The sequence below is a fragment of the Spinacia oleracea genome, chromosome 3 (assembly GCF_020520425.1).
Source record: "Spinacia oleracea cultivar Varoflay chromosome 3, BTI_SOV_V1, whole genome shotgun sequence".
Taxonomy (NCBI): Eukaryota; Viridiplantae; Streptophyta; class Magnoliopsida; order Caryophyllales; family Amaranthaceae; genus Spinacia; species Spinacia oleracea.
Window position 1 is genome coordinate 25143344 of NC_079489.1, and position 27270 is coordinate 25170613.

The window sequence follows — 27270 nt, forward strand, 5'->3', positions numbered from 1 at the left end:
TTACGATTTTTGGGTTACGTTATCGTTTTTTTTTTCTTTTTAACAGATTCCATGCGTAAATGATAATATATGTTACAATTTATTGTCTATAAGTCTACTTCATCCTTAGAATATTGACGTGTGTGAATTATTTTTGGGTTTATATGACGTGTCATATGTGGTGATATGTCTTGATAGTAAGCGCATGGCAAGAGTAGCACATTTAAGATTAGAGTTTCGGGGACGAAACTCCTTTTAAGAGGGGTAGAGTGTGATACTAATTTATTCATTTCTTTTGTACAAAGTAGTCGTATATAGCTAACCTTAAAGTCTTAGGACGAACTTAATTCTAGTTAGGGGACCGACCTTATTTTAAGGAGTAGTAGGTGTAATATCTCTAGTTTAGTTGTTTCGAGTATCCATCATGAGAGCTAACATTAAAGTTCGAGGGCGAACTTTGTTTTTAGAGGGGGTGAATGTAATTCCCCGAAGTTTTATTATAAGTGGTTCTTATGTGAGAGCTAACTGTAAAGTTCGAGGACGAACTTTGTTTTTTAGGGGGGAGTAGATGTAATAACCTGAATTTTTGAGTATTTTTTAATAAATTATTTTAGTAATTTAAACTTATTTTTACAATTAAAATAAAGGTTTAAATGAGTTTTAATTAAAAGAAACAAGTAGTATATTTTAAGATTTATTTTTTTGGGTTTTCTGAAATTAGTCTCCTAGTCAAACCCTAATACCCTAAGTTATATATACCCTTATACCCTAAAAAATTTCCCTACGTGACTCTCAAAGAAACAAAAACTTCATCTTTCTAAACGCTCTTCTGCCGACATCATTGTCTCACCATCTCTCGTTCTTCCATTCTGGTAAGCAATGTTTACCTTCTTCAACTTCTCTTTTATTCTCTTTTAAGAATTGTATAATTCATGATCATGGTAGTATTTTAATTGATGTAATTAATCTCCCTTGATTTAGAACGTCCAACTGATTATACCTAAAACAAATACAAATTTGGATTTCCTTCATGATTGATCATCGTAAACGAATTTTCCACCGCCTTCATTAACCAAGGAAACATACTTTTCTCATGTTCTGTTATGTTGCCTTCGAATTCATATACGCAGCCCTTAGTGTCTGTAGATTTCCAAAACACAATTTAGGATTGGTTTACCTTGATTCTTTATTTAATGATAAACTATTAATGGAGTATTATGTCTCTAAAGTTGACTTGATTTCCTACTAGTTTCCTTGTCTCAAATTCACAGTATTGTAGTGCCACTAAGCTAAATCCATCCCCTTAATTAATTAGTCTTTTTATAAAGGTTGAGTTAATATTATGTGATCACCTTCTCGTAGTAGCTCTAACATATGCGTAAAACGCCATTATTGATTCAAAATAGTTGTTTTGGTTAGGTACTAATCGTATACTGATTTAGGCTCATTAATTTGTGTAGTCATAAACGGGGCTACATAGGGACTACGAAAGAGAACTACTAGTTTGAAGTACGCGCATGTTCAAGGTAATTTTCAATGTCCATCATCTTTAGGTCCCGTTAGAAAAATATATTTTAGACATGTTTATGTGTTATTATGTGATAAAGAATTAAGTGTTATGTATATGACCTTTGCAATGTGAAATTATAGACATGTATACTAGTAGTATTATTATAAGAATATTATTTGAACTCTATACGTATTTTAACAAACATTATTTGATTTACGTATTATGAACTGAAGTACGTAGTACTAATATTGAGGAACTTGAGAATAAAATTGGTTGTTGAATACTGTAGTCATTAGTTGTTGGAGAATAATGACACATTTGAGTTCTTTGATGTGAGTTGCGTAAGTCAACAAATTTGAGGTTGTAAGTAATAAGGTTGGACTTGTTATGTTCCAATTTTATGTGGCTACTTAATCAGTTAGTTGTATTGTTTTGATCTGTGAGTTGGTCATCTGTGTGTTTAACCTTATTAAAATACTAATGACGTAAAGCGTAATCTCAGAGGGAAAAACCCGTAAGGGTTAGGAACAGGTTGCCCTTCTAGATGTTGTTCTATCGGTGCACTTTAGTGGAGATCCGGTAGGCTTCTAGTAGGTTTCTATTATTCTGTATTAAACTTTCTGCTTAGTCTTCCTCCTAATTCTATTGGTGCGCGGTCGCGGAGACCCATAGTTAATTAGTGAGGGGTGTGCACACTAGGGACATTCTGTACTCATCTTACTTTGGCCATTCTCAAGGGTTACGCGCGACCCTTAGCGTTCTATTTCCCTCACTTAATTAACATTGATATTTATGTGATAAGTTTAATAATGAGATTATTAACTTGATACTTGTTATATACTTATTTTATGTGCTCAAAACATTTTCAAAACTAAAATTATTTATTTTACGGGATGGAGTTGGAATTACTCAGTTTATCTGATTTTTGGGAGTTCGTCTCTCTTGTCTCTTTTCTATTTATTTTTGCAGGTTGGAAAAGGTACTTGGCCTACGAGTGAGGAGACGCTTAGAATAATCACCTAGTCAAGGGATAATTTCTATTCTAGTTTAAGTTGGATTTTGTTATTTATTTTATGGGGATTAATTGGTTGTAATATTTTATTGGCCACCTTTAAACCACTTAGTTAATTTTGACTTTAATAGTTCTAAAATTATTTTGTTGCTTTGCATTTATTTTCTAAGGAGAATAAATGTAACAGTGACACTCCCAAGGTTTGGACGATGATTTTATGAAATAAAAACAGGGTTTTTGATTATATAAAAGGTCCAAATTTTGGGGTGTTACAAATTGGTATCAGAGTTTAGGTTTTTCTTGGTTACCGCTAGGATCTTCATATCCTAGTGTTGTTTTTTTTATTAGGGAAAATGAAAATAATTAAGAATTAGGATTAATAAAATGAATTGGGTTATTTTAGATAAATGAAAATATGAGTAATTAGGTTCTTATAAAGCCGTGAGCGCGGGACGCGAATAGGGTCTTATTTTGACATTATGTGAAGTACTTAGTTCTAGTACTACCATGTGTTATTTTCTTTCTTTCTATTGTTTTCTAAGTGACCTTGAGAAATAGTATTGCTTAATCGAAGGCGATAAAAGAGTCTCCCACCCAACCCAACCCCCATGCGAATATGAGACTACATCAACACTAGAATTCAAAAGGGCGTATCTCCTAGATCAAAACTTCGAATCGAGCGATTCTTAAGCCTAAATTCATTAACTTTTTGAGATCTCCGAATTTCATGAAGGAACCATTATCTGAAAACGATCACATGATTGCCAAAAGAGGCGACTAGAAGCTCGTGCTGCATCCCTTAGCGTGTTACTGGTTACGATTTTTGGGTTACGTTATCGTTTTTTTTTTCTTTTTAACAGATTCCATGCGTAAATGATAATATATGTTACAATTTATTGTCTATAAGTCTACTTCATCCTTAGAATATTGACGTGTGTGAATTATTTTTGGGTTTATATGACGTGTCATATGTGGTGATATGTCTTGATAGTAAGCGCATGGCAAGAGTAGCACATTTAAGATTAGAGTTTCGGGGACGAAACTCCTTTTAAGAGGGGTAGAGTGTGATACTAATTTATTCATTTCTTTTGTACAAAGTAGTCGTATATAGCTAACCTTAAAGTCTTAGGACGAACTTAATTCTAGTTAGGGGACCGACCTTATTTTAAGGAGTAGTAGGTGTAATATCTCTAGTTTAGTTGTTTCGAGTATCCATCATGAGAGCTAACATTAAAGTTCGAGGGCGAACTTTGTTTTTAGAGGGGGTGAATGTAATTCCCCGAAGTTTTATTATAAGTGGTTCTTATGTGAGAGCTAACTGTAAAGTTCGAGGACGAACTTTGTTTTTTAGGGGGGAGTAGATGTAATAACCTGAATTTTTGAGTATTTTTTAATAAATTATTTTAGTAATTTAAACTTATTTTTACAATTAAAATAAAGGTTTAAATGAGTTTTAATTAAAAGAAACAAGTAGTATATTTTAAGATTTATTTTTTTGGGTTTTCTGAAATTAGTCTCCTAGTCAAACCCTAATACCCTAAGTTATATATACCCTTATACCCTAAAAAATTTCCCTACGTGACTCTCAAAGAAACAAAAACTTCATCTTTCTAAACGCTCTTCTGCCGACATCATTGTCTCACCATCTCTCGTTCTTCCATTCTGGTAAGCAATGTTTACCTTCTTCAACTTCTCTTTTATTCTCTTTTAAGAATTGTATAATTCATGATCATGGTAGTATTTTAATTGATGTAATTAATCTCCCTTGATTTAGAACGTCCAACTGATTATACCTAAAACAAATACAAATTTGGATTTCCTTCATGATTGATCATCGTAAACGAATTTTCCACCGCCTTCATTAACCAAGGAAACATACTTTTCTCATGTTCTGTTATGTTGCCTTCGAATTCATATACGCAGCCCTTAGTGTCTGTAGATTTCCAAAACACAATTTAGGATTGGTTTACCTTGATTCTTTATTTAATGATAAACTATTAATGGAGTATTATGTCTCTAAAGTTGACTTGATTTCCTACTAGTTTCCTTGTCTCAAATTCACAGTATTGTAGTGCCACTAAGCTAAATCCATCCCCTTAATTAATTAGTCTTTTTATAAAGGTTGAGTTAATATTATGTGATCACCTTCTCGTAGTAGCTCTAACATATGCGTAACAGGTTGCCCTTCTAGATGTTGTTATATCGGTTCACTTTAGTGGAGACCCGGTAGGCTTCTAGTAGGTTTCTATTATTTTGTCAAATTTTCTGTTTAGTCTTCCTCATAATTCTATTGGTGCGCGGTCGCGGAGACCCATAGTCAACTAGTGAGGGGTGTGCACACTAGGGACATTCTGTACTCATCTTACTTTGGCCATTCTCAAGGGTCACGCGCGACCCTTAGCGTTCTCTTTCCCTCACTTAATTAATATTGATCTTATGTGATGAGTTTAATAATGGAGTCATTAAATTGGTACTTGTTTATTTATTTATTTTATGTAATCAAAACGTTTTCAAACTAAAATTATTTATTTTACGGGATGGAGTTGGAATTACTCAGTTTATCTGATTTTTGGGAGTTTGTCTCTCTTGTCTCTTTTCTATTTATTTTTGCAGGTTGGTAAAGGTACTTGGCTATGAGTGAGGAGACGCTTAGAATAACCACCTAGTCAAGAGACAATTTCTATTTCAGTTTTAAGTTGGATTTTGTTATTCATTTTATGGGAATTGCATTAAAACTAGGAGATGATTTCCACATTGTAAAGTATTTAAATGGCTTCCTCCCTCCATTAACCCTAGGATAAACACTCAAAAGTCTAGGAGAATGATCAAACTGGCCCTCTGGAAGAAAGCAAGCTTCTGCAGAAGGATAGCAATCTTGCCAATCAACATTGGCAAGTATTCTGTTAAGCTTTGAAAATACTCTGTCAGCCCCTTGTTGTTTATTATTCCAAGTGTAGAGATTCCCCACACATTTGACATCCTCTATACCATATCCATGCATACAATTATTGATATCAACAATTTCCATATGCCTAACAGGAGCACCAATTCTCTCATTAACTGCCATGACACAGTTAAAATCCCCGAAGATAATCCAAGGACCTTGAACATTCAAAGTGCTTAGATCACTCCATAAAGCCTGTCTCAAGTTGCTCTCATTGAAAGCATAAACAAAGGTGTAGTAAAAACTAGGCATACCACTTACAGGAGTGATATGACAATGCAAGAATTGGCTTGATGTTGCTACAATATTCACTGTAAAACACCCAGCCTTCCATGCTACAATAATTCTACCACCAACATGATAGCTAGAGTTACTAGTGAAACACCAATTTGAAAATATTTTTTGGTAAAGCTTACCTAGATTAGGTACCTTCACCTTGTGTTCCAGAAGACCCACCAGACCCACCTCATACTTTTGAATGAAATTTCTAACTTCATTCTACTTCTGAGGTGAATTGAGCCCTCTGACATTCCAAGTTAATATTTTTATCCATAAGAATGGGAAGAGTCCCCCCTTCCACTGGCTTTACTCTCATTCTCTACTTCCACCAAATTATCCAATCCAACACTGACATCACCTTCCTTCTGCATCTCACCCTCAAAAAGCTAACATGTATTAGTTATGTGAGTTGGAACAACTGGTGAGTTCCTAACTCTGATGGGTCCGAGGGTCCTTTGAAAACCTTCTGGATCCATGATTGGCATCTCACTGACACCATTTTCATTCACCTGAATTGTACTCACAATTGTGTGTTTCCTAACCCACACTTTCTTAGTGTTTCCTTGTCTACAATCAGTAGCCATGTGTCCTACCATCTTGCATTTTGAGCATAAAGTTGGTCTCCATTCATAGTGAACCCCAACTCTTATCATCTCTCCATTCTCATTCCTAAAAGAGATGGCATCCACAAACTCCTGAGATAATGGCACATCCACTAACACTCTGGCAAATTGTAACTTGTCTCTACATGAAGTTGCATAGTCTCTCTTAATGGGTTTCCCAATCTGGCTTACAATTTTGAACAAAGCTCTCTCTCCCCAGTATTTGAAGTTCAGTTTCAGCTGTAACCAAATGGGTACTGATTTCACATCATCCTTCTCCATGTCCATGTCAACAGACCATGGCTTAAGAATCAAAGGTTTGCTTTCAAGAAAGCAATGCCCTGCTACAACTTTGTCCCTAGAATCCATGGTCAAAAATTGAACTAAGAATATACCCTTTTTCACCATAACCACCTTGTCAACATTCAAATTCCTCCATATCACCCTTCCATCACATTCAAAGGGGGATTTGATCCCACAATGTAACACACAACTGCAGAGTTCCAGAAATCAACCTCCTCTTGAATGTCCTCAAAATCAATTTCAATCGGATTAACATTGGAATCCAGCAAAACAGGTTCATCATGGTTCATGTTTAAATCAGGTTCAAGCAATTCATTTGTATTCACAGTATGATTAGAGTCATCCTCATATTCATTATCATTCATCGAATCAATTTGGTGCAAAATAGGAATTGTACCTACGTCAACATTTACTCTGGATTGATTGCCAACATTTCCAGTTGATTGATGAATATGCTGCATAAAATTATTGAATGAATGCCTCATTTCTGATCGAACTCGTAACTGGTGTAAACCCGATTTCGGAGTGAAAATCTCATTCCCAATCCCAAAATCAATTGCCTCCACTCCAAGAACTTCATTGATCGAACGCGTACGTTGTGCTTGAGAATCCGAAGTAGGTCCTCTTGGTTTCGCTTTTCCATTGCCATCTTTGTTCCCTTGAGTTTTCGATCTAGACTTCCTTGCCATGGCGAAGGTGTACGGTAAGCTACCATACACCCGAGAGAAAACGTAGAGAGAAAGTTAGGGCTTGAAATCGTTTAGGTTCTTGGAATCGTTAATTAATTACATATAATAATAACTACTTCATACAGAGTATATGATAGAGACTAATCAAGTATGTATCAATCATAAGGCTTTTGAGGGTAAAGTATCTGCTAATGTGGGTGTGCTGTAAATAATTGGAGAGGTTATATTACTAGAGAGATAGTTAGAGTAGTGATATTATGTACGTATTAAGTTGGTATGACCTTGTAGATAATCAATTAAAGATACCCAACTCTGATTTTCTGTTCCTTGGATTACTCTTCCTTTAGCTTATGTCTGCAAGTCTTCTCTATTATCAATGGCAGCCTAATAAGTTTTTGAAGGTCGTAATTCAAATTACTACACACCCTCGGGATCAGATACATGTCATTTCTAAAACTTCAGAATATGCGAGTACAACTTGCTATGATTTTTAAAACTATAAGCAATGGCAGTAGTTGTGGATTTTTACAATGAACTCTACTGGTTTCTATTACGCTTTGTAAATATTTAATACAAACGACTAACAATAAATAATTGATTGCCAAACAAAACCCCTCTGCAAATATGATCTAAGCCAGCAAATAAACCTACCCAGTGAGCACGCCAATCTTGGTTGCTCCTAATGTCTTTCCTTTAACATTTAGGAACTGTCAATCTACACCGAAGCATTATTTTCTGTTATAGCTCTGAACAACAGTACTTCATCGTTCCAGCAGAGTTCCTTACCTCCATGTTCTATACTTCATGATTCACGACACCAAATATTAAGCTTATTGTACGACCAGACCACGTCTTGCAGCTCTTAGAATGAAGAAGGTGAATTCAAATGTAGTTAATAGTAAAACAAAACTTATAGGTACAAAACAATGGACCTATATTCCGTTTTATAACCCTCTTGAAAGCCAATTAAGTACCTATACACATACTTCCATCGTGCCAATTTAATCCATTTTTAGTTCTAACAACTTCAACGTTTTTTAAATACCCTAAGATTAGCTCTTGTTGTTTTGCCTGCACCACTTTTTAATGATTCCCACCCCTCCCTTTTTCTCTTAGTATTGTGGTTTTGGTCTCTTAGGCTTACATGGTACACTAATTTCAGAGGCGAAAGAAAGACTTTTCCTTGGTAAGGGATGGCAGGTATAATAACAATTGTTCTCCTTTGTAATTTAGTTTTTTTATTTCCAAAGTTGGTTTTTGGTCATGGATATATTTCTTTGAGTTTATCCCTCTGAAAGCATCTAATTGATGAGATATGAGTAGATAAATTTTATTTCTTGAAATAACATTTATATTTGGGGACATCAGTAAGGAATTAATATTTATTAACAAAAACTCACAATCTGTGGTTGGTCAATGACTAATTGACTTACGTGATACACACTGAGTAAGCTTGCAGCTTACTCTGTACTTTTGATTGTTATTTATCAGTGTTTCATCACTTTTGTCTTTTACATTGCAGAGAGAGAGATAAGAATCATCTTGACAAAGTTGTGAGGGGGGGAGTGTGATTGAGAGAGAGGGGGGGTGATATGAGGTTATTATGATAAATTATGTATGGTTAGAATCCCACAATAAATTACAAATCAGAGTTAATATTTATAACATTAGAAACCATTAAATTCGATTAATGAACAAAAAAAAAAGGAAAGGAACAACAAGGCCAGTTTTCCAAAACTTGTGGCTTTTTCCTTCAAAAAACTTGATACAAGTGTCTCGACTCTCTAACTCTTTTAGCCTTCCAAATTATGTTTTGGTGAATTTATTTGATGAGTAGGAATGCAGACATTTCCTTTATATATTGATTGCGTGATCTGTCGTATCCGTTCTTTTACAGTTTTAAGAGTCTTCACACGATCGATATATTCCAAGAAAGTGATCAACTGTGGTCCTAAACTCCTAAACTAGGCTTCACATGTATTATGGTGTATGTTCTTGTGAATAGTATGATATCGGGTTATTTAATTATGCCGATTTTATTATTTTTAAAAGTTCAAAGGAGGTTCATTGGAGCGTATAAGGTTTCCTTGATTACTGTTATTAAGATGGATTACAGGCAACTACACTTGTAGCTCTATATTCTTCTATTTTATGTAGAAAATGATCAAATTCTGGTAACTATTTTATCGTGTCAATTTTTTTGGTTATGGGCCATTATGGGTTGGGTTTTAAAGTTTGTGTCCAGGTTAGGATGTGGGATGGGGGATGGATTGAATATTGACATGGAACTATGTTAGATGATGATCTGGAAACAAATGAAGTGGCGGAGGAGGGTTAGGAAGAAAGAGAAAGACATGAATTTGAATAGGCCTGTTAGCTATCACCTTCTTAGGCCAAAAAAGAGTAGCAATTATTTCTCGGTTGAATTATTAGGTAATGGGCTCATTTTGGGAGTTGGGTTTTACTTAGTTTGTTGTTCTTGTTCATAAAAGGGGTGTTGTTCGAATATGGGATTTCATTTTAAGATTTTTCTTCACGATTTACAACATCTAGAAGGAGGTGAAGTGAAGTGCACCTCATAGAAAATAGATGAATTTAAGGTATGAATTTCAATCACCCTTCTTCTTTAGTTTCTGGTTTTGGTATGCTCCATCTTTTTGTTTTGCTACTCCGTACAATTTAATTTTTGAAGTGTTTTTCCCCTTTTCTTAATATATTACTAATATCTAAATATACCCCTTTCAAATGTCTAAAAGTCATTATTAAATTTGAATATCTTTTATCAGGCCAGTTCGTGATTGGAGTACAACTTATATATGCTCCCTTTCCTTTCTATACGACATTAAAGATGATATCTCTTTATTTTGAATTATATTAATACACAATACTCGATTAACAATGCAAGACAAAGTTCAGATTCAGGTCAATCATGCTAATTAATTATAATGAATTAATGACTAAGCACAATCTTTTTATAATAACCAATTGGATTGACTACCGTTATGTTTCACTTTTCTTTTAAGGTTAGAATTTTTGGATTTACAATCATACTCTTACAACTTATATTGTTACATTGGATATAAAGGTACATGGAAATTCGGTTGCAGGAGCAATATTGTACAAGAATTCATCTATTGAACTCATCATAGAGAAGACCTCTTTGAATTCCTCATTGGAATTATATCAAAGGCCATCGTTGTACACAATACATGGGACATTCTTAAGACTTGTAATGTTCCCATTTCATCATTCTGGATGCAGGTAATTTCTAATGCATATAGAAGAGAAGAAAAGTAGAGTTGGTCAAGTATGAGTCGGGTTTCTTTTAGGGTGGTAACCCATCCCGAATATATTTATTCTGGGATTCTCATGTAGTCAGTCATATATTTACTAGATGGTGTAGGAACTCCTGAAATAGGAATGTGAGGTTATTTTGGGTTTAGCGATAGGGTCTTCAATTTCTGGGAGAGAGATAAGAACCCGACACACAGTGGAGTGCTCACTTGTCACAAGCTGGCCGTTATGTGCCTAGCTGCTCGAGCTCAACTTGTGTTTAGTGGTTCAACTGATAAGACCATATCTGTGCTGCGTTGGGATGGCAGGATCCACACATGTTTGTCTATATGTATGTCTCTCTGTCTTAAAAGGCCACAATGGACCGTTTAAGTGATTGGCCGTGGAGAACAACAATGAAGCTAAAGGTCAACGATATATTATTTACAATGGAAGCATGGACAAGTTTGTGACGGTATGGAATGTGGAAGATTAAGAGGCAATGTAGATGTCCAGCAGCAATAGGTGAGTGGAGGTTAATTCTGCATCAAAAACGTTGCGGTCACAAAGTAGCTACCAGTGACTGCAATCATCTGATTATTAATAGATCCACCGCGGTAAAGTTGTTGGACTAACTAGGCAGACTAACTACCAGTAGCTTGTTTTTGTTTTTAAGAAGGTTTCTTGACAATTTGTACTATGTATGTATGAGGGAGGAGGGTAGAGAAAGAAATTGTGATTATGGAATTATCATTCTGTTAGGTATAAGTTATTTGATTATATTGATTGATCTAAGTGTATTGTGTGTTCTTTTAAATGTTTTTGAAATCCTCTGCAGATTTTGAGGAAAGCTACTTGTTGCTACTCTTTATTTGCATTTTTGATATTTTATTATGTAAATTATGTTTTCATCTTTCAATAAAGCTAAAACTGAAAGACAATTTGGAAGGCGTATTGCAGTACCATTTGGAAGGGGACAATGTGAGTTTCCACTATAAGTATTCTACATAACTTCTTCTGCTAAGATCGCTAACAGTAGTTGCTCTGTTAAAAATTTCTCGGATTTTAGTAGTCAGCTGAGACTATTAGGTAATGGAAGTTGTCTTTTTATATAAAACCTTATCTAAAACTATGTTGATAAATCTATGACAACATGAAAACCTTTTGTACATTTTCTTTACTAAGCAAGGAATGGAAACATAACATGAAAATTAGGTCACACAACAAGTTCTAGGTCATGCAACTAACTCAATATTGACCAAGTTAGGTACGATTTCAAACATGAAAACTAGGTCGGTCAATCAACGACAACATGAAAGATTTCTTAAGGTGGTTTGACTCGCTCGTTTATCCTCTATCTGATTTCATCATTATTGTGTTACCCTTATTTTCTAGGAAGTCCCTAATTTAGACATAGGGGCTACATCTGAATCAACCCCCATTAACTAAATGCGTTGTCCACGTGATATTGTCATTAAATGTTAACAATATTTCACAAAATTTAGACCTTATTTTAGACAAATATCACGCCTCCTCCTCTATTAGATTATTGAGTTAGTACTTAATAACTATATGTAAGTAGGTTGTTTTAGGAAACATTCAAGGGGAGTATTTTTTTGTGCTTTTACACGAGACTACACTTTCATATAGTAGTTGAGTTGTAGGTAAAAAAAAGGTGAATTGCATGTATTACACAAATCACAAGTCACATAATACTTTCAGCTCAAAAATTACAGAGTACTCTATCATCAATTCATCATTCATGTTTTAGTCATACAACAAGCTCTCCTTTGGCTCATTTGTATAACCTTTTCATACTATTCCTTTTAGCCAACCATGTTTCTTCACATCACCTTTTATTACATGTTGTTGCAAAAAACTTCGATATTGTATAGGAACGGTACTTTAATAGAGGTCGGAATAACACCATTTCTGTCCAAGTGTAATGTTTTGCAATGATGCTTGAAGCAACGATGCTTTGTATACACCTTTTGGCTTGTTATTGTACTTTTGAACTATCAACGAAACCTACATTGTAGACATACGTATGATTTCATATTGTCTATGGCATGCAAATTGAACATTAGCATTACGTTTCTAGCATCTACCATAAATTTGTAGATGCTCGATTTTTACTTAACAATTTACACAACAAATTTGTATAACTTGGGCGCAACTTACTATAGTTGTCAAGATTTCCTAGGCCAACTGTTATTTTTTTTCTTTCTTTTTTACATTCAACCACCTGTTATATATTTTCTACTAAGGGGAAATTACTGCTGTGTATAGTCGTTTTAAGTTTGTAAGATTTGATGTAAGTTTTATATATGGAGTACAATTCTTATTTCATTATTTACCTTTCAGATTTTTCATGAGATACCCCCGAGGTTTAAGTTTATTCACCAAATACCCTCGCAGTTTCAGTTATTTATCAAATACCCCTTAGGTTTCATTTTCTTGCATTAAATACCCTTAATGACGCTTAGAGGCTAACGACGTTAACTAGGCGTTAGTGTACTTTTACTATTATACCCCTGCAAAGACCCCGCCATTTCTTCTTTTGAAACCCTAAAACCCCATTCTTTCTCATCTCTTTCCTCAAACTCATCAATTCCATTGATTAGAAGAAGATTACCCACGTTCCGATGCGATTCTTTCACCTTTCAAATTTTCACTTTTATAAACTCAACCCAATTCAAATTGTCACCTTTCTAAAATCAACCCAATTCAATTCCGTCGAGTTTTCGATGCTATATCTGACGCAATTCAACTTCGTAGTATCTCCTGGAGGTACGTTCCATGGTAGATCCTTCGCCTCCCACCCTTCGCCTCTACAAATCCTTGGGTTCCTCCTCGACGATCGAAGAGAAAAAAACTCCAAATCGCAGCTGGCCTCCATCTTCCTCCTCCGGCAAAACATAAGATGTTAATTCAATTGCTGAAGAATTAAGGGGTTTTAATTTCTGAAATTCATATTCTCCGAAATTTATCGGCTGCTTTATTGATTGTTGCTGCTTTCTAGGCTTCTTTCGGATTGATCGGTGATGTATTTGCTCAATTTTTGAGATGGAGGTTGTTAATTCAATTGCTGAAGAATTAAGGGTTTTAATCAATTTTGATAACCGATTTTTCCTAGTTTAAGATGGTTTTATTCAATCTTCATTATCGATTCAATTTTGGTTTAATTTTGATGATTATGCAGGTTCGTGTTAGATTATGATGATTATGCAGTTGCTTCGCCTAAATGTTTGTCTTAGATTTTGGTTTGACTTTTGATGAGTATGCAGTTGGTTGTATGATAGGTGATCAAGTAGGTCGGTTGTTGATATGCAATTACATTTACCACACTTGGTTGGGAAGATGAAAATACACTGTGGAATCGTGACTTGAAATATTATGGAGATACACTGTGGAATTGATATGCAATTTTGTCATCAAAACATTGAGTCTATATATGGCCTCTAACCATTTTAGGGAATTTTGGTTTTCGTCATAGTTTTGTTACAAGTCACAAATTCATTAATGATAATAGTTTGACTGCAAATTGTAGGTTTCTTCGCTAGAAGAATTTCATAGTCCCGTTACCTTGACTCTATGCCTACATGGGTATAGAACATCAAACAATAGAATATCAATAGCCATTTTGAAAGTCCTTTGAATATTCTATTCTCCTTGAAGCACTTGTAAAGTCTTCTAAGAGATATATTCTTTAAAGTCGTTTCTAAAATCCTTTAGAGAATAAGTGTTCGGATATTCTGAAGAACTTCTAGAAGCCTCTGGAATGTCCATTTATGTTTGTTGTTTGCCTCGAAGACTTTCGAGGTCTATTTTCTCTCACTTGTCATTTTGGAAACGAATCTCTAAAAGGACACTATTTCAAGCAAACAAACATTATGTTCTCAAAATATGTGGTAGAAATATTACCCTTTTGTCTCATTTGAATAAATCACAATGAAACATATATATATATATATATATATATATATATATATATATCCCACTGAGTTCAGGAACTCTTTAGATATATTTTATTGAAAAGATATTTTGAAATTACTTTTCAATAGCTCTGACGAATTTGGTTTAGTTTGGTGGTAGTTGAGCATTTTGTTTAGAAATTCTAGGAAAACCTTTATGATTCATCATTGATCGAATCAAGTATTAATTGACTTCAATCATTTAAATTTAGTTATACCATATCTTATGGAGCTTGATAGTGAAATTACAACACAAATCATTGATGATCATTATTGGTCTAAGTAATCATCAACAAGATCTAACCTAGATCTTTATGATTTCTTGCCAAGTGGCGATTTTATACTTTTCTATGAATCTTTGAACTAGCCAAACATATTTAAACTTATATCACATTGAGTAAATAAACCAATATTCACTCAAATACAGGTGAAATAATAAAGTCATAAAATCTTTCTTTAGCTTTGAACTCTATTTTCTAGGAATTCTAACAATAGTTCAATTCTTTTTTTTTACTTTCAACAGGTTGTCTTGAAAGATCTAGAAATCAATCAAATTTTAAAATTCCATCAAAATAGATCTTTTGAATATTACCTTGTTGATATGGTCTAAGCAACAATGCGAAAGGTTTGTGGAACTCAAATCAAGAGATTGATTTGAACCTAGTAAAGTTTTATTGTTAGAGTTGTTTGTTTTAATCAAGTTTACATGACTCAACCCGTAAATGACCATTTCATTCAAACAAACAAACATTGTTTTTTTTTCTTGAATGTGAGTCTTCTGTGTTTGAAACAAAAATTTAGGTATGCCGGTTATGGAACAAAATGCCCATTAAGTTCCAGCCTTGAAAGGACTTAAAACAAACTAGATGACCCTACAACTAATGTAGCATTGCCATGCTTCATTTCCCACTTGTAGGTCATTAGTGTAGCCTAGCTTCCATGATTTGAGTTATTACTGAAGTAAGAAACTCAAGCGGTATATGATACCAAGGAAGTTTGATTGCTAGGTTACTTTTCTTTAAACATAAACCTATAGGTAGAAACGGAATTGTAAATTCCTTTCACTTGTTCCTTTGTTTTCTTATTTCTTGTACCCTTTCTTATAGTCTTAATAATTGACTTCTCTAGTGTTAACTTTTATAATTTGTTAGACATGTCCAATGTCACTCCAACAAAGGTCTTACCATTTCATGTTGAATATTTTGCTTCAACTAGTTCATCTTACCAGAAGCTTCTAAAGTTCTCTAAGCATCGATCTATTCGAATGTCTAGGAACTACACTCATTCGAGAATTAAATGGACAAAGATATTAAGTTGTTAACCATTGGTAAATTTGAGTGTTAAACTCAATGCTTTATGATCTCAAAACTACATTGTGTTTTGAATCCACAAGCACCAATTGGTTTGCCATTCGACTTTGTTAGTCGAAAACAGCCATAAAAGTCTCTATAAGAAACGTACATTTTAAATTGCTCATTTTGTCTCATTTCTGTGAATCATTCTCAGATTCACTATCAATCGCGAAAATTTACTGTTACCTTTCTAAAGGATTTACTGCAGTGGAAGATATTAATTATAAATAATAATTAAAACATATATTGAAGCATGCAAAGTCTAAACATTTATCAGGAGAACAACTTGAAAAGCAAACATGCAATTTAAACAAGTCATTGGCATTTTATTCGAAATATTTAGTTCCGGCAGGTGTGAATAAAATGAATCCAAGACCCCAAAATCATTGAAAAATTAAGCACCATTTGTCTTAATTCTAAAATATTTTAGGTAAGAAAATCCGTTGCTAATAGTCTAGAAACTATTCTTGGTTCATAGGTACGTCTAAGAACTTAATAGGAAAATCTATCCCATTTGCCACGACATAAAAGGACTCCTTACTTATATCGTTGAGTTCAACCAAAATCAACTTGTACTCACAACTAATTGTGTACCTCAACTTTTTAGCATCAAGAAGTGACACCTCGCAATGGCGGAAAACTATCACTAATCGACCTAAAAATGTACTCACAATTAATGGTGTACCTTACCCTTTTAAGATCAAGAAGTGACACCTCGCTATGGCGGAAAACTATCACTATCTTGATATAAAGGTTTTGGAATGCCACCTTTTAACTCAATTTTTTTAAACTTTGGAACTTAAGGCTTTTACTATGTTGGTTAGATTTTAAGTGAACTAAAATCCTTAATTATGCAACATAAGCAAACCATAATCTCATGCATAATATCAACACATATTTAAAGCAATAAATATCTTAAAACATGCATAAACTAAGTGTGATCTAGTATGGCCCGACTTCATCTTAAAGCTTCAACTTCAAATTCCTTCTTGAAAATGGATTGGAACTTCGTTCTTGAATTTCACCATAGGAGGCTCCATTTTCTTCAAATAGGATTTGCAATAATTAAAATAATTACAACAAATTGATGGTACGCAAACCATATTTAAATAAAAACCATGGTACTTTTGACCATATTTTACATTCAAATTTAATGGTATGCAGACCATATTTTCTATCCTATTTCAGCCATACTAGTCACTTTCGGTAACCTGCAAAACAATGTATTTACAATATACCATTCACCCATTCATTTATCATTGAATGGCCCACTTAGCAAGTTAGCAGAAAAATGCATCACATAATAATTGCAACAACTAATTAAGGCTCAAGAATCTACCAATTATTTGACCTTATTAGTTTAAATCGAGTTTATTAATCCTAAGGTAACAAGGACCTAATCAAGAGTTTAACCATTCATGAATAAAACTCTCACTCAAACCAAGAACTATATGCTTTACTAATTTTTAAACATAAAAATGTCTTTCCAAGTCTAATCGGAAACCACATATTTAATTAAAAATCTAAAGCTCATATATTTAATATTTTAAATCCCTTTTGATTAATTTTAGTTGATTAAAATAAATTAATCATAATTTATTTAAGGTTTTAATTTTATTAAATAATTAGTATAAAATTAATTATAATAATTAAACTAATAAAATTAAATACCGAGAAAAATTATAAGCACAAATTTAATTAATTAAATTCAACGCTCAACGAAAAATTAAACGTATATCGAAAAGCCGACGCAGTTCCACGAGCAAAACGCCCATGCCTTGCCACGCTAATCTCTACGCCAAGCAACCATAGGCCGCGTGCACAAGTGCATCGCCCATGTGCATGCTCTTCGTCGTCGCATAGCACAACATAACACGCTAGCACACCCAAGCAGGGAGCGTGAGGCATCCCTCCGTGGCTCGCACCAGCGCGCGCTGGGCAGTGGCGTGGCGCAGCAGCGCATTGCTCGCCATTGCACTGCCTTGCTATGCTGCTGCTTGCACAAGCAGCGAGTGCTACGCACAACGCGCACACGGATGTGCGGCTCGCCCAGCGATGTTGCCTTGTGCTTGCTTGCTCGCCCAACGCTGTTGCCTTGTGCTTGCTTGCTCGCCCTCGATCACTCGCACAAGTACACACGCACAGGCCGTAGCCCATGTGCGTGCTTGTGCCTTTTCTCGCTGCCACAACACCGCATGGGCGAAGAGCTCCCTTGCTCGTCGTCGTATGCCCGTACTATTGCAACACCCCTTAAGGGTAACATTAGGCTTACATTGCTTCGTGCGTGCAAGTTTTGTGAACGAATTTATAAAATCAAAAATCAAAATTTTATAACTTTTCAAAAGGTTATGACAAATTAATAAATCATATTTATTTCATAAATATTTAGGCGATAAATCAAAAATTCATTAATTAAAATAATTTCTGAAATACTTTAGGGATTAAATTTAGGTTTCATAAAAATTTAAAGATTCAAACTTAAAAAATTTTAGGTGGTATCCCAATTATATTACTAATTAATTATGAAAATCAAAACAAGTTCCAAATTATTTGAATTTCAACAAATTTATTATAATTAAAAATTAGGTAGCATAATTAACAAATTTAAAACTTAAAATTGTTAATCTTATGCAGTAGGTCTTTTATAAACTCAAGATTATTAAACAAGATTCGCAAATATTAATTTTTAATATCATTAAAATTTAGTTATGCATCCGAAAAACTAAAAGCTCCGAAAAGTCATAGTTAGGCTTCGAATTTGAGAATTCTGGGTTTGGCCGAAAAATAATTTTTTTGTCGAAATTTTAAAACGCTGTTTATATGCGGAATTCACTATAAAATCATAAGATTTCGATCATTATTGAAAAAACTGCCGAAAATCCTGCGAACATATTAATTAATAATCGCATGAATTTGCATTTAATTATACCAAATTAATTCACCCCTTTAATTCTTTGCAAATTTATAAGATTAATTCATATTAATTTAAATGATTATGCAATTAATTAGAGGCTCATGATACCACTGTTAGGTTATGAACAATCTAATGTCATGCGGAAAAACCATATATGCCAGAATCCAAATTAAATGCACATAATCATTTAGCATAATTTAGTAAACACACTTTGTGATGCGTGCCTTCCCTAGCTACCCCCGAACCGAACAAGAACAAGTTAGAACGGCAAACGTCGTCCCTCCGTAGAAAGTCCACAGTACGTTCGAATCCGCCTTAGATAGTACCAACTAAGATATAATATAAGGTTTATGATTTCGGGATCTCACTTTTAGGTGATAGGCAAAGTGTATTGAATTGTATTTCAATTTATGTGTATTGTACATGACCATAGGCCATGTATTTATAGGAAATAGGAAAAACCCTAAGAGCCAAAACCCTAGGAGCCAAAACCCTAGAACGATTTTAGGAAAGTCTAGGAAATATACCAAAAACCAATATTCCTAAAATGCTAGGGCTGGCCGGCTGCTTGCAAGGCAAGCCAAACGACCAGCAGCCTTGTGGCCCAAGCAAGCTTGGCGCCATGGGCCAAGCAACGCACAACCCGCACAAGTCCAGCACTACTTCGCACTGGGCGTTGGGCTTGGGCGTTGGGCATGTGCGCTGGCGCTGGCGCGCTGGGCCATTGTGTCTGGCGTGCTTGCGTTGGCGCTAGGCCTTGGTTCATCGAGCGATGGGCCATTGCTTCGTGCAACGGTTCGTCGCTCATTTCTTGCTTCCGACTCGTTTTTTCCGATTCCGGAATTTATTTCTGATTCGAACAATATTTACGTTTCCGATAATATTTTCGATTCCGACAATATTTCCGATTCCGATAATATTTCCGTTTCCGGTAATATTTACGATTCCAGTTATATTTCTATTTCCGATAATATTTCCGATACGAACCATATTTCCGTTTCCGGCAATATCTTCGATTTCGATAATATATAATTAATTAGGTGCCACATAGATATTTAAATTAATTAGTTACTAATATATACAACTCCATCCAAAATCAAAGACTCTAATAATTAAAAAATAAATCTAAAATAAAATCCATCCAAAATCAAACACTAATCTAAAATAAAATTCAAAAATTAAATCAAACATTAATCCAATATTAGAGCTCCACTTAGGAAATCTAATGGTTCCGGCCAATGAAAAATAAGACTTAAAAATTATTTTTGAATTAAAAAAGTCGAATGCCACGTAGATAATTAAATAATTAGGTGCCACTACAAGAATTTGTATCTTTAACGACAACCTAATTGCGACGGGTCAAAAGTCCCGTCGCAAAAGCCTTTTGCGACGGGGCTAACAACCAAACAATGACGGGAATAACCGTCACAAATGTCTTTTACGACGGGTTTACGACGGATTTACGACGGGATTTCTATTAACGACGGCCCCCTTTTATGACGGGTTCGCGACAGAAAATCCCGTCGTTAATCAACGATTATTGGCCTTTCGCGACGGGATTTCCCGTCGTTAATAGTACAATTTCTTGTAGTGCACATAAATATTTTTATCAATTAATTATTAATATTGCGCATATACTCCGTACAATTTCAACCAAAATCAAACACTATAATAATTTAAAAATAAATCAAAATGAAATTCAATCCAAAATCTATAACCAATCTAATCTAATATATAAAATATAGCAGTTGGTATATATATAGGAGTTTTATTTTAACGTAAAAATTTAATAGAATCCGTGAATCGCCCGAGCTAAAATCTAGTGAATAATATTTAAGACACTACCTAATTTAGGAAAAAACACACGTTTATTTTTTTTCTTTGAGGTAGGAAAAAACACACACGTTAGTGTAGTGTGTGATTCTCATTTCATGCAAAGTCTTTCTTGCCAACCCTTAAGAAAGAATGAAATAAATAAAAACAAATTCACACACGTACGTACTAGTGTATACTCCTCTTCCAAAATAATTCACAAAAATATCTCATTTTTCTTAGATTATTGTATACATATTAAAAACCACAATTATTTAGGAAGGGGACCGAGGCACTAACTAGCATGTTATCTACTCCGTATATATATATATGATTTATGGTTGAATGGTTGGTCTATCTATCTTGGAAGAAGTCATAAATTTATCAAAAAAGAAAAAGAATTTTGTAAATAGTCGCAACTGAGAAACTTATACTTCCTCTGTATCTAATCAAAAGATACACTTCTAATAATCGGTCGTATTTAATCCATCATTTAATGTTTTACATTAACGTAAACTTATACTTCCTCTATATCTATTTAAAAAATTCACTTCTAATAATCGACAGTATTTAATTAAAAAATACACTTTCTATTTTAGGCATATCATGATTTCCACTTCCAATTATATTAATCTTTCTCCCTCTCTTGTCGCTCACACTTACTCACAATCTCTTTATACGACAATAAATAATTCGCCACATGCAATAAATAATAACTCAATATCCCACTTTCATCTTATTTTAATAAATTCAACTCATTATCCTAAAACCACGTGTCAGTCAAATTGTATATTTTAATTAAATAACGAGGGAGTATTTTAAAAAGAAAAATTTGATCAAATACAACCTTTAAACGGTCTGTTTAAAAACGGATTAGCTTCGTCAAGCTGGATCGTGTCAATGCTAGAGGGCTCTCGTACTAATTTTTAAGATTTTTTGTTAGTTGCTTAAAAAATAAGAGTGTAATCACGCGGATAGGTCCGTCGTGATCGTGTCAAATTTCTTAAATGATGTCCATGCATAACAGATAACTCTCGGGTTTGGAAAAACTGGCTCATGTCGCGCCTGGCCAATCTCGTGGCGGGCTCGGGCTGTCCGCATGCTGGCTTGGAAATTCCCATCTCTATCCACAATAGCTAAAGCGGAGCGCTAATCCCGCCCCATTATTATTCACCCGCCCTATATAATTACTAAGACTCCTGCCTATATTATAACTTCCTCTCTCACCCATTTTTATCCCCACCTCCCTCCTCATCTCTCCATGAATCAGGTTAATAAATTTAGTTAATGTGTTTTAAAAGTTAATGAATTTGGTTCATAAATTTAATAAAATCCAAAAATTAAAAATGACAATTTAAACAGGCTTAGACTTCTTTTTGAGCTTGGTTCCTTCAAAAAAACAAAAAATCTAATTAATATTTTTTGTAAAAAGAGTACTGCATATTAGAAAATTTAATAAAAGATGTTAATAGGTATTTTATGATTTTTTTTATCCGTTAAATATGTTAATAAATTTGGTTAATAGTTATTGTAAAACTTTATATTAAAGGTATTCAAACACACATAGACTTTTGCATTTTGAGTTTCCACCATGGTAAAGACTTTACAGTGTGAGCTTCTACCATGTGGAAGCTTAAAACGAAGAAGTCTCTACCATGGTTGAACCTTAAAATGCAGAAGTTCTCATGTTAAAAAAGAAAATTAGAGCTTACATAGACTTTCGCAGTTTGAGCTTCCACCAAGGTGAAAGCTGAAACAGAAAAAGTCTCCACCATGGTGGAAGCTCAAATTGTGGAAGTCTCCATGTTAAAAAATGTTTTTTTTATAGCAAAACTTACAAAGACTTCCACATTGAGCTTCCACCAGGATTGACACTTCTACTATTTGAGCTTAGAGAAAAAGTCTCTACTATGGTTGAAGCTTATATTGTGGAAGTATCCATGGTAAAAAAAAATTATTTCAATTTTTATTAGTGATATTAACTAGTTTTGTGTAATTTAATGTTAAATTTATTATCCCGGCAAAATGTAACAATTATTTATTTGATTGATTTATTAATTATTTGAGTATTTGATTGCAAAAGAGGTAGGAAATATAGAAAAGGTAGTTTGTTGTAATTTAATGTTGAATTATTATTCCAACAAAATTTAATAATTATTTATTTCATTGATTTATTAATTATTTGATTATATGTTAATTAATTAAAATGGGGTACAAATTGTAAAAGAGGTAGGAAATACAGAAAAAATAGCTGGATCATTTAATAAAGAGGTAATATAGATAGGTGAGTAATATTTAGGGCGGAGTTTAATAAGCCCCTAGCTAAATTAACCACAACTTATCTAACAAATCGTATGCATCGACCTATTCATAGACGATGGCCCTAAAATTCAAAATTTATAATATATATAAATAAATTTAAATTTGTTTGTAATATGTACATCTCCATCCAAAATCAAATATTCTAATAATTAAAAAAAAAAGAATTTAAAAAATAAGATTTCTAAATTATTTTTGAATTAAAAAAGTCGAGTGTCACGTAGATATAGGTGCCACGTAGATATTTTAATTAATTAATTATTAATATCTACAACTCCATCCAAAATTAAGTACTCTAATAATTAAAAAATAAATCTAAAATAAAATTTAATCAAAAATCAAACATTAAAAAAATTAATCTAAAAAAAAATTTAATCCAAAATCAAATATTAATCTAAAATAAAAAAATTTCCAAATTCAAACACTAATCCAATATTAGAGCGAAACGTAGGAAATCTAAAGTTTTCCGCCAATGAAAAATAAGATTTCTAAATTATTTTTGAATTAAAAAAGTTGAGTGTCACGTAGATAAATAATTAGGTGCCACATAGATATTTTAATTAATTTATAGTAATAAATACAACTCCGTCCAAAATTAAATACTCTAATAATTAAAAATTTAATCTAAAATAAAATTTAATCCAAAATCAAACATTAATCTAAAAAACAAATCTAAAATAAAATTTAATCCAAAATTAAACATTAATATAAAATAAAATTCTAAGTCAAACACTAATCCAATATTAGTGCGCCGCGTAGGAAATCTAAAGGTTTCTGCCAATGAAAAATAAGATTTCTAAATTATTTTTGAATTAAAAAATTCGAGTGCCGCGTAGATAAATAATTAGGTGCCTCGTAGATATTTTAATTAACTAATTACTAATATATACAACTTCATCCAAAATCAAACACTCTAATAATTAGAAAAATAATGGAATTCAATTCAAAATCAAACACTAATCTAATCTATTCATAAAATATAGGAGTTTTATTTTAACATAAAAACTTAATAAAATCTAGTATATTTTCTGAATTATTAGAGCGCCACGTAGCAAATCTAATTAATAATATTAATTATATATGACACTACCTAATTTAGGAAAAAACACACGTTTATTTTTTTCTTTGAGGTAGGAAAAAACACACACGTTAATGTAGACATGTAGTGTGTGATTCTCGTTTCATGCAAAGTCTTTCTAGCCAACCCTTAAGAAAGAATGAAATAAATAAAAACAAATTCACACACGTACTAGTGTACTAGTACTACTCCTTCTCTTTCAAAATAATTCACAAAAATATCTCATTTTTCTTAGATTATTGTGTACTCCCTCTGTTCCATAATGTTAACTTGTGGGATATCATTGGATTCGTTTCAATATAAATTTTCTAAATATAAATTTTCTAAATATAAATTTTTTATAATTTTTACTAATACGAAATTAAAATTATTAACGGTTAAAGTAGTGCATTGGAGACCGCGCATAATGGAAAAGTGAGGAACATTATGGAACGGAGGGAGAACATATTATAAACCACAATTATTTAGGAAGGGGACCGAGGCACTAACTAGCATGTTATCTATATATATCTGATTTATGGTTGAATGGTTGGTCTATCTATCTTGAAAGAAGTCATAAATTTATCAAAAAAGAAAAAGATTGTTTTGTAAATAGAAGCAACTGAGAAATTAGAGCAACAAGACGGACAATGGCGAGCGAAGATCAGAAATTCCCAGCACAAAGCCAGGAAACTCAACCAGGCAAACAATATTTGATGAATCCACTTCCCATTTCTGTCAATCCGAATTATAAACCATCCAACAAACTTCATGTAAGCCTTACATTTCCTTCGTATGCATGAGATTCTTATATTAGATGTTAGCTAGAGAATACGACGTAGTTTTTGCGAGTCTGTGAAGTTTGCATCTAAACTCCTACATTTCGTACAATCATTTATGTTTCTCGCATATTATTATTATTATTATGATAAAGGTCGCAAGTTGTGGCAACATTTAATTGTCGCTATCTTACTATTCGGAGTTTAATTGGTACATTTAGGCGCCACGTAGGCTATGCGTCATCAGAATATTTTTACTATGAAAATATGTAAAGAAGGTATAGTCGGGATGAAGAAGGAAACAAATTAGAATATTAAGATTTTCTAACCTTTTTTTTTGAAACATGTATAATAGGTTAGGTGAGTTAAACATTTTAATATCCAATTTTCATCATGACACATAAGCATACCATGTCATCATTGAGTCACGGCTTAAAGGTCGCATGTTGCGACCTTTATCATTTTTGTATTATTATACCTAAGACAGTACGTACGTTATTCTTTATTTTTATTTTTATTTATATTTTTTTGGTACAAACAGTACATACGTTAATGTTGCAGGGAAAGGTGGCATTAGTAACTGGAGGAGATTCGGGGATAGGAAGAGCAGTTTGTTACTATTTTGCACTCGAGGGTGCAACTGTTGCCTTCACTTATGTTAAAGGCCCGGAGGATAAAGATGCAGAAGATGCCTTGGAATTGATAAGAAAAGCTAAGGTCAGTAATGCACATGAACCAATTGCCATTCCTGTTGATCTTCGAGGTGAACAGAATTGCAAGGAGGTGGTTGAGAAGGTAGTTAGCAACTTCGGATGCATCGACGTCTTAGTGAATAATGCAGGAGTTCAATACTATGCAAAAAGCATTGAAGAAATCACTGAGGACCAGCTCAAAACGACATTTGAAATCAACATTTTTGCATACATTTTCTTGGCAAAGTATGGTTAAATCAAGCAAAAGATTTTCCCAAAATAAGCATATATAGTCAATAATAAGGATAATTATGTAATTCCTGCATGTATGCAGGCATGCAATAAAGCACATGAAAGAAGGAAGCTGCATAATCAACACAGCCTCCGTATTGGCATACAAAGGAGAAGAAACTCTTGTTGATTACAGTGCCACAAAAGGAGCCATTGTGACCTTCACTAGAAGCCTCGCCCTCCAACTAATTAAACGAGGAATTCGAGTGAATGGGGTAGCACCAGGTCCCATCTGGACTCCTCTGGAAGTAGCTTCACTTCCTGTAGAAAGGGTTGTCACTTTTGGTTCAGAGGCGGCTATGGATAGAGCAGGACAACCCTTTGAACTCGCACCATCTTATGTATTCCTTGCAAGCAACGACTGTTCATCCTACTTCACTGGACAATTCCTCCATCCTAATGGTATCTTGTGTTATTTCTTTGTGTTGTTGCATTATACAAATAACTTATCTCTTTATTTTCCACTCTTTCACAAAAAGGTACTCCGGCCGTAACTAAGTTGAATAAGTTTTATAGTCTTCATATAAGAACTTAACAACTACAGTCCTTCGTGCTCCTAACCTCTTTAAATATATGTCGGTATTAAAAGTTAATGTTGGTTGAATACTCAAATGTGTTATATACCCTAATAATTGATATTAAGGAAGACATAATTATTACCCCGTACACTAACATTTCTCCCCGTTTCTCTTTATTCCTTATAAGATACATATTATATAATACTTTATCTATGAGATTTAATTAGATGTATAAATACTAGGATACAAAGTATATTATAATGGGCCCTAATCTCTAACTTTGTCTAGGGCTCTTAAATTCTCGGGAACGGGCTTGTAAATTAGTTTTATAGATGAAGCTAGCCAGCTAGGCCTTGTAATTTCTAACTAGTTGTTGATTGTGTTTCAGGTGGGATGATCGTTAATGCCTGATCGGATCGATCCAAGTGTATCCTCGAGCTAATTCAACAAATACAATTATGGATTGGTTAACTAATTCGTGCTACTCTCTCCGTCCCATTTTTATAGTCTTGTATTCTATTTTGAGCGTCCCAAATTATAGTCATTTTTTATTTTTGGCCATTAAATTTTTACTTTTCCATGTACTATATTAAATAAAAATACATTAAAAGTACGACAAAACAAAAACATGTACTATATTACAATCTATCTATACTATATATTAAAAGGCGTTTGTAAGAAAGTTTACCATGCCATGTGGTGCTCTCCTCTTCCAATTTGACACATGTCATTCCATGTCATCTATATATTCCAAAATTCCAAAATCAATTAGAAACACTTGTACTCCCTCCGTATTTTTTTAAGAGATACACTTGGTTGGGCACGGGTCTTAAGAAGAATAAAAGAAGTGGGATTGGGGTAGATATTTTAATAAATAAGTACATTGGGGACCATGTCCTTTTGAACAAGTGGAGGTGGGGGTGGGGTGGGTGTAGTTGTAAAATTATTTTGTAATTGGATGGTGGGTCATG

General features: G+C 33.5%; 2 protein-coding genes and 1 long non-coding RNA gene across 4 annotated transcripts; 2 read left to right on the forward strand and 1 right to left on the reverse strand.

The window, feature by feature from the left end:
• Nucleotides 1-780: 780 nt before the first annotated feature.
• Nucleotides 781-2777, forward strand: LOC130470257 (uncharacterized). Of its 2 annotated transcripts, none has more exons than XR_008930241.1 (3): nt 781-851; nt 1422-1505; nt 2459-2777. It is a non-coding gene; the product is annotated as an uncharacterized lncRNA (long non-coding RNA). The 2 variants fall into 2 exon arrangements; XR_008930240.1 differs by having other exon boundaries at nt 1440-1505.
• A 2434-nt stretch (nt 2778-5211) lies between these two features.
• Nucleotides 5212-5915, reverse strand: LOC130469579 (uncharacterized). Its single transcript, XM_056838945.1, has 2 exons — nt 5911-5915; nt 5212-5791 (listed from the first exon to the last, which is right to left on the reverse strand). The coding sequence occupies exons 1-2, from the start codon at nt 5913-5915 to the stop codon at nt 5212-5214; spliced, it is 585 nt and encodes a 194-aa protein (XP_056694923.1).
• Nucleotides 5916-24565: 18650 nt separating this feature from the next.
• Nucleotides 24566-26981, forward strand: LOC110800342 (glucose and ribitol dehydrogenase). The gene is made up of 4 exons (XM_022005658.2): nt 24566-24792; nt 25360-25736; nt 25825-26183; nt 26688-26981. The coding sequence occupies exons 1-4, from the start codon at nt 24670-24672 to the stop codon at nt 26708-26710; spliced, it is 882 nt and encodes a 293-aa protein (XP_021861350.1). The 5' UTR covers nt 24566-24669; the 3' UTR covers nt 26711-26981.
• Nucleotides 26982-27270: the final 289 nt, after the last annotated feature.